This window comes from Delphinus delphis, chromosome 12, assembly GCF_949987515.2.
Source record: "Delphinus delphis chromosome 12, mDelDel1.2, whole genome shotgun sequence".
NCBI lineage: Eukaryota > Metazoa > Chordata > Mammalia > Artiodactyla > Delphinidae > Delphinus > Delphinus delphis.
The window spans coordinates 61,029,466-61,048,227 of NC_082694.2; the positions used below are offsets into that span (position 1 = coordinate 61,029,466).

Consider the following 18,762-nt stretch of genomic DNA (forward strand, 5'->3'; position numbering starts at 1 on the left):
TGCGGTGTGTGGGCTTCTCGTTGCGGTGGCTTCTCTTGTTGCAGGGCATGAGCTCTAGGCGTGTGGCCTTCAATAGTTGTGGCTCGCAGGCTCTAGAGCGCAGGCTCAGTAGTCGTGCTGCACGGGCCTAGTTGCTCCACAGCGTGTGGGATCTTCCTGCACCAGGGCTCAAACCCATGTCCCCTGCACTGGCAGGCAGATTCCTAACCACTGCGCCACCAGGGAAGTCCCTGTCTATGAATTTTTAAAATCAATGATAACACTCAATGCTAGGAAAGATGTTTTAAACTTTACTGTCATACATTGTTGTTTGTATTGTCAACTGGTTAGTATCTATAAGGAAACAGTTATACTTTGACCTAGTAATTCTATTTGTCGTAGTCTATCCCAGAGAAGTAAACAAAAAATTGCCTTAAAAATGTGTATACATGAAGATCATCATTGGCAATTTATTTTGTAATAGTGAAAAATTATAATATAAATGTTAAGGTGTAGTGAAACTAGTATCATTTAGGAATGCTTTTGGCTGCAGGTAAACTCTGTTAACAGTGACCTAACAACTAAAGATCATGTTTCTCACAAGTCTGGTGGTGGGTAGTCTTTTTGTCTGACATAAGCTGGTACAGTTGCTCAGTGAGGACATAAACTTTTTCTATTCTCCTCTGCCATCTTTCACCCTCAGTGTGCGGGCTTATTGTCTTTCTTAGTGTTACATTATGATTACAAGATTGCTATAGTTAGAGACATCAAGACCACAGTGAAAAGCAGCAAAAAGGTTTGTTTGTGTTTTTTTGTTTGTTTATTTGTTTTGGAGTGAGTCTCCTTTATCAGTGAATGATAAACTTTCCCCAGAAGTACCTTCTTTCCATCCCCAGCAGACATCTCATTGGTTACTTGGATATGCGTGACTATAACAGAATCTAGGAAAGCAGTCATTTGGCTTTCCAGATTCTATAGTGGGAAGTTACAAGCTAGGTAAAAAAGGGATTAGGAATGTGTGTTTTGAATAGCCATTCCACAAGATCTGCTACAATGGTTAAATAAGTTATGGTAAATTTACTTGAAGTTGTATAATAAACCCAATGAAAATGATGGTATAAAGACAGTAATAACACGGAAAGTGTTTTCATGACAAAAAGTAAGCTGTAAAATTTTGTACCATGATTCCATCTACGTAGAGAAATGGATTGGGGGGGAATCAGAAGGAAATAATTCAAATGACATAAATAAAAGCAAAATTAGAGTGTATCTGAATAGCTTTGCACATTACTTTTTTTTTGGACAGTGTGGAGGAAAGGGCTGGTGTTCTTTTGTTTTGTATATCTAAAAGCAAAATTGCCAAATCATAGAGTATGTGGGTGGCTTTGTCAGCTCCCTTTTGCAAAAGAAATTTAACTAATTTGCATTGCCACCATCCATATAAAGATACATCTGTATTTCATCTGCATGTGAACATTGGGTTTTATCACTTAATTTACCTTTTTAATTTAACAGGTATATATGGGATACATCAGGGATAAAACTTTTTAAAAAATTTATGGGACAAAACTTAAAAAAAAATTCAAACTTATAGGAAAGTTCCACAAAGAGTACACAAAAATCTTCACCCAGCTTTACCAGTTGTTAATATTTAAAACTGTGATAATTTGTATTTCTTATTACTATTTAGGCTCTTCAGTTTTCCGTGTAGGGATTTATCATCCGTATAAGTCTCATGGCTCTTCATCAGTCTCATTTATTTTTAAGTAGAATCTGGTTATTGTGTTGATTAATATTGACCTTTTTTTAAAGGTAGATTTTTTAAAGTTATTTCTTTCATTTATATTTTCTATTACCTTTCCTTTGTAGCATATCTTATCACACATATCATATCATTATGCAAAATGTCTTGCAGTTGAAGTTTACTACATGTGTCTTAACTCTGACTATAATCATTTCTTCAGAAGTTATAAAGGCTTATGCTATATTTATAAGAATATAAAAAGCTACTCCTTAAAAAAAACAGTATTTTATGTAGATTATAAGCTCTGTGAAGAAATGGACTATGTCTGTGGTGGACTTTGTCCACCCCAGCACAGTTTCGTTACATAGTAAGCATGGAATAAATGGGTGGGTGGATTTTATTTATTTTATTTATTTATTTATTTACTTATTTATTTAATTTATTTATTTACTTACTTACTTATTGGCTGCGTTGGATCTTCGTTGCTGTGCGTGGGCTTTCTCTAGTTGCGGCGAGCAGGGGCTACTCTTCGTTGTGGTGCAAGGGCTTCTCATTGCGGTGGCTTCTCTTGTTGCAGAGCATGGGCTCTGGGTGCACAGGCTTCAGTAATTGTGGCACGTGGGCTTCTGTAGTTGTGGCTCGTGGGCTCTAGAGTGCAGACTCAGTAGTTGTGGTGCACGGGCTTAGTTGCTCCGCGGCACATGGGATATTCCCGGACCAGGGCTTGAACCCCTGTCCCCTGCAGTGGCAGGCGGATTCTTAACCACTGTGCCACCAGGGAAGCCCCTGTGTTCCTTTTAATCCTCATGTTTTTGTCTCTATATCTTATTGGATGGAGCCTTTTCTCAAATGTCAAGGTGGACCATTTTTAAGAGTGTGGCACTCATAAACTGGTGGGACGTCCTCTATCTCTAGACTAGCTGTTTGACATGGAGCCTTCACTACAGGATGATCAGGCCTTCACTGAAGGATGATCTGATTTAGGTGAAATGGTTTTTTTGTTGAAAGACCCCTGAATGTCATACTTAAATGGCATTTAAGTTTTTTTCTCTGAGTTTATTCAGTTTTCTAGAAAATGGTATTCTAATCATCTGCCTTGGAGAGAGAGCCTAGCTGCAGAGGTAGATGGAACCTGGCTAGAGAAGTAGATTATAGCTCTTACCTTTTAAAGCTTTCACTTAGTCATCCTGTTTTGTTTTGTTCTTTTTGTCACTGCCTCATTCTTGCCCTCTACTATTCCTGGCATTCTGAGTCAAGACCTCTCTGTTTACATTTCTTCAGAGGCTAAATGTCTAGTATCTTGGGGAGGTGGGTTAGAAGTAGTTGTTTTATTTCAGGGAGTAGAGGTGGGTTCCTGTAGGTTTGACTGCACTTCATATACTTTTAACCTTCCCCCCTGTTTTAAGCCCTGTGACACAGCTGCCCCATCTGTGTATCTCATACCTCTTAATTTCTGAGCTTTTCAAGGTGCTTTGGGGGAAATCTACTAGCTTCTCATTGAACTCCCTCTGCAGGTACTTAGGTTTCTGAGCTGCTGAGTTAGTACTCTTTCTTCATCTGTTTTCCACATCCTAAATATTTATCATCCCTTGACCCCTGTTGCCTCTGTATGTTCTCTTTGATCTTGTGGGTTTATATCTTTAAAAAAGTTATTTAATGCTCCTTGGCAAGGAGCTATTCTGTCTTGTTATGTTATGTTATGTTATGTTATTTATTTATTTATTTATGGCCGCATTGGGTCTGCTGCTAGAGAAAGCCCGCACGCAGCAACGAAGACCCAACACAGCCAAAATAAATAAATAAAATAAATAAATAATTTTTAAATGTGGTCATAGGGTAGTTTAAAAAAAAAAGAACCAAATTGAAAGTTTAATTTAAAAAAATACACACAATTTTTAAAAATTTATTTATGTATTTATTTATTTTTGGCTGTGTTGGGTCTTCACTGCTGCACGCAGGCTATCTCTAGTTGCAGCGAGCAGGGGCTACTTTTTGTTGCAGTGAGCGGGCTTCTCATTGCAGTGGCTTGTCTTCGTTGTGGAGCACGGGCTCTAGGTGCGTGGGCTTCAGTAGTTGTGGCACGTGTGCTCCGTAGTTGTGGCTCATGGCTCTAGAGCACAGGCTCAGTAGCTGTGGTGCACGGGCTTAGTTGCTCCACAACATGGGGGATCTTCCCGGACCAGGGCTCAAACCCATGTCCCTTGCATTGGCAGGCAGATTCTCAACCACTAAGCCACCAGAGAAGCCCCTCTAGGTGATTGTGATGCTGAAGTTTGATGCTGCCAAGTGAAGACACTGTCTTTAGGAGAGAGGGCTAGCTAGAGGCAATGATTGTGTGCCCAGAGAAAAACAACTAGCAGCCTAGATGCAAGAGAATAATGTAATCCAAAGCTTTTCAGAGGAAATAGGTGTAGTTTATAGAAGACATTAAGATATAAAGCAGATAACTGAAATTTCACTGTATGCTCTTCCTTAGGTTAAGTAATCTATTTTATTGACTTTTACTTTTCATGGATTTCTCTTGTTATTTGTGAGTTTGTGCTCAATTGACAGAACCTGAAATTAGTTGTTCTCTGGCACTTTATTATAGATTTTTGTATAAGTGAGTGCTCGTTCTCTCCCATAGCAGATGACAGAAAAACAACTGAAAAATATCCAACCCAGACTAATATTTTATGTACTTTTCTTTTTGAATATACTTGTGATTTTGTTTGCTAGTATTTTGTTGACGATTTTTGCATCTATATTCTTCAGTGATATTGGTCTGTAATTTTCTTTTTTTGTAGTATCTTTATCTGGTTTTACTATCAGGGTGATGGTGGCCTCATAGAATGAGTTTGGGAGTCTTCCTTCCTCTGCAGTTATTTGGAAGAGTTTGAGAAGGATGGGTGTTAGCTCTTCTCTAAATGTTTGATAGAATTCACCTGTGAAGCCATCTGGTCCTGGACTTTTGTTTGTTGGAAGGTTTTTAATCACAGTTTCAGTTTCATTATTTGTGATTGTTCTGTTCATATTTTCTGTTTCTTTGTGGTTCCATCTTGGAAGGTTATACCTTTCTAAGAATTTGTCCATTTCTTCCAGGTTGTCCATTTTATTGGCATAGAGTTGCTTGTAGTAGTCTCTTAGGATGCTTTGTATTTCTGCAGTGTCTGTTGTAACTTCTCCTTTTTCATTTCTAATTTTATTGATTTGAGTCCTCTCCCTCTTTTTCTTGATGAGTCTGGCTAAACGTTTATCAATTTTGCTTATCTTTTCAAAGAAACAGCTTTTAGTTTTATTGATCTTTGCTATTGTTTTCTTTGTTTTAATTTCATTTATCTCTGCTCTGATCTTTATGATTTTTTTCCTTCTGCTAACTTTGGATTTTGTTTGTTCTTCTTTCTCTAGTTCCTTTAGGTGTAATGTTAGATTGTTTATTTGAAATTTTTCTTGTTTCTTGAGGTAGGCTTGTATAGCTATAAACTTCCCTCTTAGAACTGCTTTTGCTGCATCCCGTAGGTTTTGGATTGTCGTGTTTTCATTGTCATTTGTCTCTGGGTATTTTCTGATTTCCTCTTTGATTTTTTCAGTGATCTCTTGGTTATTTAGTAACGTACTTTTTATCCTCCATGTGTTTGTGTTTTTTACGGTTTTTTCCCTGTAATTGATTTCTAATCTCATAGCATTGTGGTCAGAAAAGATGCTGATATGATTTCAATTTTCTTAAATTTACTGAGGCTTGATTTGTGACCCAAGATGTGATCTATCCTAGAGAATGTTCCTTGCGCACTTGAGAAGAAAGTGCAATCTGCTGTTTTTGGATGGAATGTCCTATAAATATCAATTAAATCTATCTGGTCTATTGTGTCATTTAAAGCTTCTCTTTCCTTATTTATTTTCATTTTGGATGATCTGTCCGTTGGTGTAAGTGAGGTGTTAAAGTCCCCCGCTATTATTGTGTTACTGTTGATTTCCTCTTTTATAGCTGTTAGCAGTTGCCTTATGTATTGAGGTGCTCCTGTGTTGGGTGCATATATATTTATAATTGTTATATCTTCTTCTTGGATTGATCCCTTGATCATTATGTAATGTCCTTCCTTGTCTCTTGTAACACTTTATTTTAAAGCCTATTTTATCTGATATGAGTATTGCTACTCCAGCTTTCTTTTGATTTCCATTTGCATGGGATATCTTTTTCCATCCCCTCACTTTCAGTCTGTATGTGTCCCTAGGTCTGAAGTGGGTTTCTTGTAGACAGCATATATATGGGTCTTGTTTTTGTATCCATTCAGCCAGCCTGTGTCTTTTGGTTGGAGCATTTAATCCATTCATATTTAAGGTAATTATCAATATGTATGTTCCTATTACCCTTTTCTTAATTGTTTTGGGTTTGTTTTTGTAGGTCCTTTTCTTCTCTTGTGTTTCCCACTTAGAGAAGTTCCTTTAGCATTTGTTGTAGAGGTGGTTTGGTGGTGCTGAATCCTCTTAGCTTTTGCTTGTCTGTAAAGCTTTTGATTTCTCCATCTAATCTGAATGAGATCCTTGCTGGGTAGAGTAATCTTGGTTGTAGGTTCTTCCCTTTCATCACTTTAGGTATATCATGCCACTCCCTTCTGGCTTGTAGAATTTCTGTTGAGAAATCAGCTGTTAACATTATGGGAGTTCCCTTATATGTTATTTGTCATTTTTCCCTCGCTGTTTTCAGTAATTTTTCTTTGTCTTTAATTTTTGCCAATTTGATTACTATGTGTCTTGGCGTGTTTTTCCTTGCGTTTATCCTGTATGGGTCTCGCTGCGCTTCCTGGATTTGGGTGTCTATTTCCTTTCCCATGTTAGGGAAGTTTTTTGAGTCTAATCTCTTCAAATATTTTCTTGAGTCCTTTCTCTCTCTCTTCTCCTTCTGGGACACCTATAATGTGAATGTTGTTGCGTTTAATGTTGTCCTAGAGGTCTCTTAGGCTGTCTTCATTTCTTTTCATTCTTTTTTCTTTATTCTGTTCTGCAGCAGTGAATTCCACCATTCTGTCTTCCAGGTCACTTATTTGTTCTGCCTCAGTTATTCTGCTATTGATTCCTTCTAGTGTGTATTTCATTTCAGTTATTGTATTGTTCATCTCTGTTTGTTTGTTCCTTAATTCTTCTAGGTCTTTGTTAAACGTTTCTTGCATCTTCTCGATCTTTGCCTCCATTCTTTTCCGAGGTCCTGTATCATCTTCACTATCATTATTCTGAATTCTTTTTCTGGAAGATTGCCTATCTCCATTTCATTTAGTTGTTTTTCTGGGGTTTTATATTGTTCCTTCATCTGGTATATAGCCCTCTGCCTTTTCATCTTGTCTATCTTTCTGTGAATGTCCTTTTCAGTGATTTTTGTTTTAAATTTTAACCCTTTAAGATTTTAGAGTACAAGATAGTTTAAATGGTTTCAAAAAACTAAATGATACATTTAAAATAATTTAATTATTAGATATTCCCATGTTTTCAGGTAAACCTGCTTAGATATAGCAGACTTACATTCCTTATATATATCCTTTTGATAAGTTAGAATTGAAAATAATAAAGGTAAATAAATTTCCTGTTTACCATGTAGGCTTAAATTGTAAAATATCTAGTTACTATTGTTTTCATCTTTTTAAATTTCTAATGGTTAGGAAAGTGGAGGCCTAATTTTAGGTACATAATAAAAAAACTTATGGAATTTTTAACATTTATTTTCCTTGAAGATAATTCCAAACTTTTCTTTTCAAAAATAATGTGCCATCACCATTAGCTTTACTAGTAGAGATAAATGGAAGAATGATGACTTAAAATTTTAAAGAATATTTTATTTGTAATACTTAAAAGCTATTTTCATACCTTGTCTACTTGATCAGATTGAATCTTTAGTTTTTCTAATTTTTTCTTAAGATTTCAGTTGTATGTCTCAATCTCACTTTTGTTCCTGGAACCCTAGAAACTTTAGGAGACTTTAATCTGTGAGAATGTTGAGGTGACAGTGCAGGCTGACACAAGTTTTCTAAAAGAAAGTGGTCAGGGCTTCCCTGGTGGCACAGTGGTTGGGAGTCTGCCTGCCGATGCAGGGGACACGGGTTTGTGCCCTGGTCTGGGAGGATCCCGCGTGCTGTGGAGTGGCTGGGCCCATGGGCCATGGCTGCTGAACCTGCGCGTCCGGAGCCTGTGCTCCACAACGGGAGAGGCCACAGCGGTGAGAGCCCGGCGTACCGCAAAAAAAAAAAAAAAAAAAAAAAAAGAAAGTGGTCAAATTGTAGCTTCATGGAGAAGTATACCAATAAAAGAAAAAAGTAAATAACTGAATTCATCACTATTCCATATTACTGGTTAATACTGGAGGCTAGGAATATATTGGGTAACTAGAGACCTGTCTGTTTTATTTCAGAAGGAATTTTGTTGTGGTAATGTTCAGGGAGAAATTTTAAGGAGCCTCTTGGGCCATGTATTTTCTGTCATGTCCTTGTTGCTAATACCCCCACTACACTGGGTGTGAGTCTTGAGTTTCTAAGTGGTGATTCATTCATGGTCTTGGACTATCACCTTAGTTCATTTGTGAGAATGCTGTCCCCCTTAGGGATACACCATTTAATCTCTTGGAGCTTCTTTTTTCTCCTTTGTAGAAATAATGAATTTGGATTGAAACATCCAAGACAGGGTCTACAAACTGGTGGCTTATAGTGCCATATGTGGTGAACGAGTTTTGTTTGGCTTTAAGTCTTTAAATTCTTCAGTTAAGAGACTTTTATGTGTAACAACATACCTGTGGTACAGCACTCAGCAGGTATAAAGGGCTACATGTACATTTAAAGGTAGGTTTAACTCCTGTTCCTCTCCCTCTCAGCCACCCAGTTGCTTTCTTTGGAGACATTCACATTTACTACATACTTCTGAATCATTCCAGAGTTATTACCTATGCACAGAAGCATAATGGTATGTTTACCTTTTTTTTTTTCAAAAACTAAATGGTTGCAAACTACATGAAATGTCTGTCTGCTTTTTTTCACTTAATCTATCTTAAATATCATTATCAATATATTTAGAGCTATCTCCTTTGTAACAACTGCATAGTATCCCTTTCTATAGATGTATCCCACTTTTCCTTCTATTTTTCTTCTTTTCTTTATTTCTGTTCTTCTTTCTTCCTACCCTTTTATTCTTCCTTTCAGTCTTTTCTTCCCTTCTGTCCACCCCCCTCCCCTGCCTTTGCAATTAAAAAGTCTGATTCAGAAAACAGTATCCTGCCACGTTAGGACAATCTGTACCTGGGACTTAATCTTTATTCTCAAAAGGAAGGATTTATACCAGCTGCTATGTTTTAGACTCAGGTTGTTATTTTTTTTTATTAGATCTTTATTGGAGTATAATTATTTCACAGTACTGTGTTAGTTTCTGTTGTACACCAAAGTGAATCAGCCATATGCATGCATATGTCCCCATATCCCCTCCATCTTGAGCCTCCCTTCCATCCTCCCTATCCCACCCCTCTAGGTCATCACAAAGTACTGAGCTGATCTTCCTGTTCTATGCTGCTGCTTCCCACTAGCTGACTATTTTACATTTGGTAGTGTATATATGTTGATGCTACTCTCACTTTGCCCCAGCTTCCCCCTCCCACCCCCTGTCCTCAAGTCCATTCTCTATGTCTACATCTTTATTCCTGCCCTGCAACTAGGTTGATCAGTACCAGTTTTTTTTTTTTTGATTCCATATATATGCGTTAGAATATGGTATTTTCAGGTTGTTTTTACAGAAAGAATTAGCTTTCTTCTGTAAGAACATGTGTTTTAAGATGTTTGTTTCTAACTTTCTGAGTAGAGCTTCTGGGGGGAAAAATGTAAGAAATTGACTTCTTCTTCCTCTGTTCTTGTAGGTCTTAGTTAAAGACCTAATTTTTTTCCAATTGTATTTATAATTTATTTAACTAGTTCTCTGTAGGTGGACATTTGGATTATACATATATTCTTGTCTGTATTTTTTCAGTGTATCATTTCACATATGTACAAATATATTTGAAGGATAACAGTCTAGAATTAGAATTGCTGGGTAGAGAGTATATGCATTTACCAAGATTTCCCTGGTGGCACAATGGTTAAGAATCCACCTGCCAATTCAGGGGACACAGGTTTGAGCCCTGGTCTGGGAAGATCCCGCATGCTGCGGAGCAACTAAGCCTGTGCACCACAACTACTGAGCCTGCACTCTGAAGCCTGCGAGCCACAACTGCTGAGCCCACGTGCCACAACTACTGAAGCCCATGCACCTAGAGCCTGTGCTCCGCAAGAAGAGAAGCCACTGCAGTAAGAAGCCTGCACACCTCAACGAAGAGTAGTCCCTGCTCACTGCAACTAGAGAAAGCCCACATGCAGCAGCGAAGACCCAACACAGTCAAAAATAAATAAATAATATAAAAAAAAGAGTATATGCATTTACAAAGTTGATAGATATTGCCAAGTTGTCCACAGTAGTGGTGAAACTGATTAACACAGCCAACATACGAATGCATTTTCCCCAATATATTGTATTATCAAATTACTGAACTTTATTAATCTGATGGAAAGGGGGAAATGTGATTACAATTTTAGTTGGCATTTCTCTTGTGAGATTGAACATCTTTTTAATGTGTTTGAGCCTTTTTATTTCCTTTCAGTCAACATGTTCTTAGTGTTTTTCTCTGTTGAGTTCTCAATCTTTTTCTTATTAATTTGTAGGTGCTTTTTATACATCAAGAAAAGCAAACTTGTAATTTGTGATGTGACTACTTTTCTGATTTTGTTTTGATATTTGTCAAAAAAGAGCTGTCTTATTTCTCATGATAGGTTTTCAGCAAGTTTTAAATTACCATGTATAAATACTTTCTTTTTGAGGTGAAATTTATTAGTCTTTTATGACTTTGGGTTTTGTCTTATTTTCAAAAAGACATTCCTAATCCTGAGATTATTAAAATCAAACTCTACCTTTTTTCTAGTATTTTGGGGTTCCTTTAAATTTTTTGATCCTTTTGGCATTTGTTTTGATGTGAGGAATAATTTCTAGATAGCTACCCATCAACATTTATTGAATAATTTACATTTTCCCCAATGATGTGCAGTGTCACCCTTAGTTTATACTAAATTCCTGTATGTATTTGGGTTTGTTTTTGGATTGTCTGTGCTATAGATAGGTCTGTTTGTGCATCAGTACCACTTTTTAGGTGACTATAAATCATAATGTTTTAAAATATTTTAGAGCTTTAAAATAATTTTTTTATTCTTGTTTATTTTTCCATATATACTTTAGACTCATCATGTATGATTTTTTTTTATGTATGTTTTTTAAAAACATTGTATTGGTATTTTAATTGGGCTTGCATAATTTTAAAAGAGTAATTTAGGGAGAAATAAAATCATTGTAATGCAGAATCTTCTTGTTTAAGAACATGGTTTTGCTTCTCATTTGTTCAAGTCATTTTTTGTGCTCTTTAGTAGCATTTAAAATATTCTTTGTATAGCTCTTATTTTTTTCTTGTAAGGTTTATTCTAATTATCTTATCATTTTTGTTATTATAAATGGGATTGTTTTCTTTCATTATATCATGTAACTAGTTTTTATATAAGCCATGGGTTTTGATTTATTATTTTTATATGCAGTTACTTTACTAAAATTCCTCTATTTTTGTAATAATTTATAGTCTATATTTTCTTGGATTGTCCAAATATCCGGTCCTATCATTTGCAAATAATATGATTTTATTTTCTCTTTTTTATTTATAAACTTCTTTCTTTTTTTCTTAATTGAAGTATAGTTGATTTACAGTATTATATTATTTTTAGGTGCACAGCCTAGTGATCCAGTATTTTTACAGATTATACTCCATATAAGTTATTACAAGATAATGGCTATAATTCCTTGTGCTATACAATATATTCTTGTTGCTTATCTGTTTTATACATAGTTTGTATCTGTTAATCCCAGTCCCCTAATCTGTCCCTCTCCACTTCTCTCTCCGCTTTGGTAACCGCAAGTTTGTTTTCTATATCTGTGAGTCTGTTTCTGTTTTGCATATATATTCATTTGTATTATTTTTAGATTTCACATATAAGTGATATCATACAGTATTTGTCTTTCTCTGTCTGACTTATTTTCCTAAGCATAATATTTTCCAGGTCCATCCATATTGCTGCAAATGGCAGAATGTTGTTCTTTCTTATGGCTGAGTAGTATTCCATTGTATGTGTATATATGGAATATTACTCTCTTTCTCTCTCTCTCTCTCTCTCTCTCTCTCTCTCTCTCTCTCTCTCTCTCTCTCTCTCTCTCTCTCTCTATATATATATATATATATATATATATATATACACCACATCTTCTTTATCCATTTATTTGTTGATGGGCAGTTCGGTTCCTTCCACGTCTTGACTGTTGTGAACAGTGTTGCTATGAACATTAGGGTGGCATGCATCTTTTTGAATTAGTGTTTTCATTTTTTCCAAACTTAATTCTTTCTGGACTAATGACATTGGCCACCACCTCCAGAGCATCGTTAAATATTTGTGGTAAGAAGTGGACATCCTTATTTTGTTCCTATTGTCATTACTACTCGGGTGTCTCTATTACACATGATACTGGCTTTGAATTGAATTGTTTGTATCTTATCTTATTAAGGAAGCTGGAGTAGTGATTTTTTTCAAAAACTAAAATCTTATATTGACAGATAAGTTGCAAGGGCAATACAAAGAATTTTTTTTTTCTGAACCATTTGAGGGCAAGGTGCCAGACAACCTGATGGCCCATTGCCACCCACCAAATACTTTAGTGTTTGTCTCCTATAGACAAGTACTATCCTATGTAACCACATGCAGTCCTCAAAATCAGGAAATTAGCACTGATGTATTACTACCATCTAGTCCTCAGACCCATTCATATTTTGCCATTTGTCCCAATAATATCCTTTTATAGCCAAATCTAGTCCAGAATCATGCATTACATTTGGTTTTCATGTCCTTTTTTTTTTGTATTTTTTTTGTTTTTGCGGTACGCGGGCCTCTCACTGTTGTGGCCTCTCCCGTTGCGGAACGCAGGCTCAGCAGCCATGGCTCACGGGCCCAGCCGCTCCGCGGCATGTGGGATCTTCCCGGACCGGGGCACGAACCCGCGTCCCCTGCATCGGCAGGCGGACTCTCAACCACTGCACCACCAGGGAAGCCCTTTCATGTCTTTTTAGTCTCCTTCAATCTGAAACAGTCTTTCCTTGACTTTTGTGACCTGTTGCTTTTGAAGATGACAAGAAAGTTAATGTAAAATGCCCCATAATTTTAGTTTGCCTGATGTTTCCATATGATTGATTTCACGTTATGCATCTGTGGCAGAAATGTCACAGAGATATCCTTTGATCACCAAGGAATATCACAGATATTTCTATTATTCCTTTCTGTTTGTCTTTTCTAGGCACCTCCATCTTCTTTGTAATTTCTCTCTCCAACAATTCTGGGTCTTTTATTTTTTATTAAATAGTTAAGTAAAAAAAAAAAAAAAAAAAAAAATAGTTAAGTAGTCCAGTGTGTGAATTGATAGGAGGATGGGAAAGCAAGTGTCCTGGAAGTATAAGGAGTAGTTGGTAGGCTGGGGAATGAGTTGCAGTAAAGACTTTTGAGTATTATATGCTGAAGTGTCAGAATCACCCAGGACCAATGATGGTGGCAGAAATAGAAAGCTCGTCAAAGGGTATAGAAAGGAAGAAATTGATAATTTTATTATTACTTTGGTTATATGATTATACTGATTAAATTACTGTTTTTATTAAAGCCATTTTGAAGCCTGTCTTCTAGGCCAAAACATTGTTTGACCAAACAAGGTGGGCTGTTATATCCTTTTGACAGGACATTCATTTTTGTCAGCTTTTAATGCATGTATTATTAATTCTGCTTATATAAAATAATGATCTCATTGTAGAACATACAATTTTAAAAGGTTATATGATCATTAAATACAGATATTGTAGATATTTGATGCCCTTTCCTCTGTGTATACAACTGAACTATCTTTAGCCTGTTTTTAAATATTTCAATAAGATAAAAATAATCCTTCTTATAATTGCAATATAAATTTTAAGAGCTCATTGAAATGAGAACAAAAACATGACAGTACCTACATTCTGAAAGTTATAAGAAGCTCGGTGAGTTGGATTTTGTGTTTATTATGGTACTGAAAAAAAAAGAAATGAGTGTCATTTAAACCAAATAGAAGTAAGTTTAATGGTTCATTCACTAAACCTTCGTTGGATAATCCACAGTTCCTTAGGGATGTGGTAAGATCATCATTAAATGTAAATTTTTGCTTACTTAAATGGAAAGCACTGTGGAAATATAAATAACGTTATCTGAGTTAATATAATAGAAATGAGAGGGGAAAGAATGTGAGAATAGTGAAACTGATAGCTATTTTTGAGGGCCCTTAGTAGATCTCCTCTCACACTCCTAGTGGTGTTATGGGTTTCTTTAACAAGTTAGTATTTGCAACATAGTTTTAATTCCTTAAGTGGAAAGTATTATTTCAATTCTAAATGTCTTTTTAATTATTATGGAGAGCTGCTCTTTCCTATCCCCTTTGTCTAACTGAAGACTAGAGTTTTACAGTTTGTTTCATGTTAAAATGTAGGTTTTTTCTTTTTTTCTTTTTCTCATGTTTGGGAGGGGCCAGGAACCTATGGAGGGCCATTTTCTCTGATTTTCCTTTTCCCAGCTTTCACTTTCTTTCCCCCTGCATATCAAATCTAAATGGGGATGGGGTGAAAGGTGGGGATTGAGAAAAGACAGCTATTTCTTATTTGAAGGGGAGGTCCAGGATAAAGTCTCTCAAGACAAGGAGTCCATCAAAAATTTAAGTAGATGGTGAAACTCAGAGAACTCTTACTTTACAAGGCTTATTATAAGAACTCATGATTCTACTTTACCCCCTTTCCCGATCTTCACCCTTTAAAAAAAAATTATGTAAGTTTCAGGTGTACAGCACTATAGTTCAACATCTGTATAAACCACAAAATGACCACTGCCACAAGTCCAGTTACCATCCATCATCATACAATTGACGCCTAAGACCCATGTTGCCTGCCCCCCCAGCCCTTTTCCCCTCTGGTAACCATTAATCTCTTCTTTGTATCTATGAATTTTTTTTGGTTTTGTTTGTTCATCTTTATTTTTTTTAAGATTCCACATATGAGTGAACTCATACAGTATTTGTCTTTCTCTGTCTGACTTATTTTGCTTAGCATAATATGCTTGAGGTCCATCTATGTTGTTGAAATCCTGCAAATGACAGGATTTCGTTTTTTATGGCTGAGTAGTATTCCAGGGTGTGTGTGTGTGTGTGTGTGTGTGTGTGTGTGTGTGTGTGTGTGTGCACATCACATCTTCATTATCCATTCATCCATCGATGGACACTGAGGTAGTTTCCATATCTTGGCTATTATAAATAATGCTGCAGTGAACATGGGGGTGCATGTTAGTGTTTTGAACTAGTGTTTTCATGTTCTTCAGATAAATGCCTAAAAGTGGAATAGTGGGTCATATGGTAGTTCTCCATCTTCACTTTTTATAAAGAAGAATCCCCCTAAGTGCCTTAAAAGACAAACACTTGAGCAAACTGTGCTGTATTTTGCATATGTCTGCACTTATATTGGTTGTTTTAAATTATAGACTCTTAGAGGATATGGACTACGTGTTGTAACATCCCTAGTCTGAAGTGACATTTATATAGATGTCCTTTTTTTTAAAAAATAAGTTAAGCATTTCCCCTGCTTGCAGTCAGTGCCCTTCTGTATACGTTGTGACAGATCTGTAAAAAGAAATGTTTTTACATCTAATTGTTTTATCTTCCAAAGTTTCTTTCTTCAGCTGAGTTTGAAAAAGTTTATTTCGTCTAAACTGAGTTTTGTCTTTCTTTTCCTTACTCAGGCTCAGATTGCCTTCCTTCAGGGGGAAAGGAAAGGTCAAGAAAATTTGAAGAAGGATCTTGTGAGGAGAATCAAGATGCTGGAGTATGCTCTTAAACAGGAAAGGTAATTCAGTGACATGGAAGGTAGTGTTCTCTTAAATATTGGAGTGATTTTTCTGTTATTCCTACAACAAATCCACATTGTAATGTGTTCTGCTTTTTAATTCAGGAAGTAGTATTTGTAATAAACATTTAGAAATGGTTGTAATATGTTAATTTGTTAATGAATGTTTAGTAATAATGACCAAAAAACTGATTTATATGATTTTTAAGATTTTAGCAACATTTTTCCCCCACGCTGTCCTTTCTAAAGGAATGTGTGTACTTCCTGAACTGTTGATATCTATTTCTTTATAGAATTGAAATAGTTTTTGAGTTGTAAAGGAAATTTCTATAATACTTACTCCCTTTTCCTTATCATCTAGTATTATTCAGTTTGGTGTATTTTCTGTGGAAGAAACCTACTCTGGCAGACTGTGTTGAGAATCCTTTTATAGACATTTTTGGTATTTTGATCCTTTGCTATCAACTATTCATATCTCTCCAGAAGTGAATCTTACCTTTCTATTCTGCTAGTGTCTAAGATATTCAAGAACTAAACTTGGTTCACAAGTAAAGGACAATAGGTCATGGATGAGAATTTTGGAAGTTTTTATATGAATTAAGTTTGTTTGCTTTAGTGGATGGTCTTTGGAATTTTTTGTCAGCAGTATAAGACAGTTCTTTATTTTAGATTATTGAGTACTTGTTAGGTGATATTGAAATTCTCTATTTTGCTTTGTTTTTGATCACATGCCCTTTTCAGTTTTTCGAAGCATCTTCTACCATTTAGAAGATGCTACTTATGGGTATCAAGAAATAGATAAAACTTTATTAGAAGTTGTGTTTACCTTCACGTGGGATCTTTAAATGATACAAGAGGTTGAAAACAGCTTGACCTCTTAGTGAAAAATTGGTGATTCTTTTCATTCCTTGAGAGGTTGATTGAAAGCTGTATTGGGGAGATGGTGGGGAAAAAAAACTTTTAAGTGTGTAATTTGGGAATATTTGAGATTTTAAACAATCTAAATGATAGGCATAATCAAAGAGAGAGTGTAATAACATTAATAATGGCAACTATTAACTACTATGTACCAGCCCCTGAGGCTTAAAAACTAAGTAATTTACGTAGAGTTGCAGAGTTACAGTAGAGCTGTGATTCAGATCCCTCCAGTCTGTCTGATTCTGAAGCTTGTACTCTTTACCGGTACATTATACTATCTTGTAAGTCAGAAAAATTAAAATATTAAACTAACCAAGGATACGGTGTATATGTATGTGTGTATGTGTGTGCGTGTGTGCACGCATTCTCATTAACATATTCATTGATCTATCCATCCAACTTAAGTACTGTGCTGGAATTGAGAAGAAACAAGTCACAAACCTTGTCCCTTCAGGGCCTAGAGTAGTGGGAAACAGACTTGGAAACCACAGAAATACAGTGCAGTAAGTTAGGTGTTGTGGGAGAAGTCAGCACAGGGTACAGTGGGGTCACAGAGAAGGGAGTGGTTGTTTGGATCTGGAGGCAGTGAAAGCAGAAAGAAGGGTGTGATTAGCAGGGGTGAGACTTGAACAGCATCATAAAAAATAAGGTGTTTGCCAGATGGGCAAGGTTCAAGCAGTAGAGAAGATACGTTTGACGTGGAACAAAGCATTTTGGTGTGTTCAGAAATTTGTGATTACTGTGTATGGAGGGTAAGGTGTTAATTGTGATTTATAAGCAATAATGGTAGCGATGGGCAAGAACCAGATCATGGAGAGCCTAACTAAGGAGTTCAAACTTTTATCTTACACTGCAAGTTTTAAAAAACATTTTCTCCTAAAATAATCTCAAACAAACAGAAGTTGCAGGAGCTATATACCCTTCACCCAGATTCCCAGTTGACAACGTTTTGCTGTATTTACTTGTATCATGTTCTCTCTATATACTCATTGTCTTTTTTCCCTGAATCATTTGCTACTTCTTTGCAGACTTATACCCCTTTGCCCTTAAGTACTTAAGGGACCATCTTCTAAAAGCAAGGACATTCCCTTAAATAATTACAGCTCATTATCAAATTAAGGAAATTTAATGTCAATATAGTTCTATTATGTAATATAGCCCATATTCATATGTTCCGCTGATGATCTTCATAGCATTTTTTTCTACCAAATGTCCTAATAATGATCTTTGTAGTATTTTTTTTCCTGGTCCAGGATCCAATCTAGGAATACATATTGCATTTAGTTGTCTTGCAGTTGAAAGGTTTAAGCATGGAATAGTCTAAAATAGATTTTATAAAGATCACCCTGACCTCAATTTAGGGGATAGACTGAAAAGATCTGTTAATAGAGGCAGGAAGATTGTAATAGTTTAGGATGAGAAATGATAACGTAGTAGCTGCTAGAATAGAGGAGTTAGCCACTATGAAACATTTTAGTTTTTATTTTTATTTTTTGGCCTCACCTTGTGGCTTGCAGGATCTTAGTTCCCCAATCAGGGATCGTGCCCCTGGCAGTGAAAGCCTGGAATCCTAACCACTGGACCTCCAGGGAATTCCCTATGAAACATTTTAAATAGAAAAAAAAAAAATGCATAAGATTTGGAGTTGATTTGGTATAGGGGATGAGGAAGAAAGATAATTCAAGAATGAGTCCCAGGTTTCTGGCTTGAATGAGAAGTTTGAAACGTATCAAGTGAATTAAAGATAAAGAATTAGGGTTGAAAAGCCACTATGGCAGGGGGACTCATGACTAGAGATGTGTAGTTGGGAATCATCAGTATTGTGGGTAAAATTATAAGAACTCTGAAACAAACAGAACAGGTATTGTGGGACAAGAAGAGATTACTAGCAGGAGCCACAGGAAATGGAAATGTTTGAGGAAAAGACAGAGGAAGAAGAGCCAACAAAAGAATGGTAGAGAAGGAAGGAGAGAGCAGTATATTGGAAGCAAGCTAAAGCAGGTGGAAGTTTGACAATTGCAGACGCCAAACAAATCGCAAGTAAGTTGTATACTGAAAATAGTCCTGGATTTGCCAGTTAGGCGCTTGTTGGTATCCT

General features: G+C 36.1%; 1 protein-coding gene across 2 annotated transcripts in view; it reads left to right on the plus strand.

The window, feature by feature from the left end:
• The window catches only part of STRN (striatin), a 111,330-nt gene that overhangs the window by 21,610 nt on the left and 70,958 nt on the right, over positions 1 to 18,762 (plus strand). For both annotated transcript variants that reach the window (XM_060026828.1, XM_060026829.1), the window contains exon 2: positions 15,643 to 15,746. In XM_060026828.1, the coding sequence (XP_059882811.1) occupies positions 15,643 to 15,746 (104 nt within the window). The remainder of the gene's footprint in view (positions 1 to 15,642; positions 15,747 to 18,762) is intronic.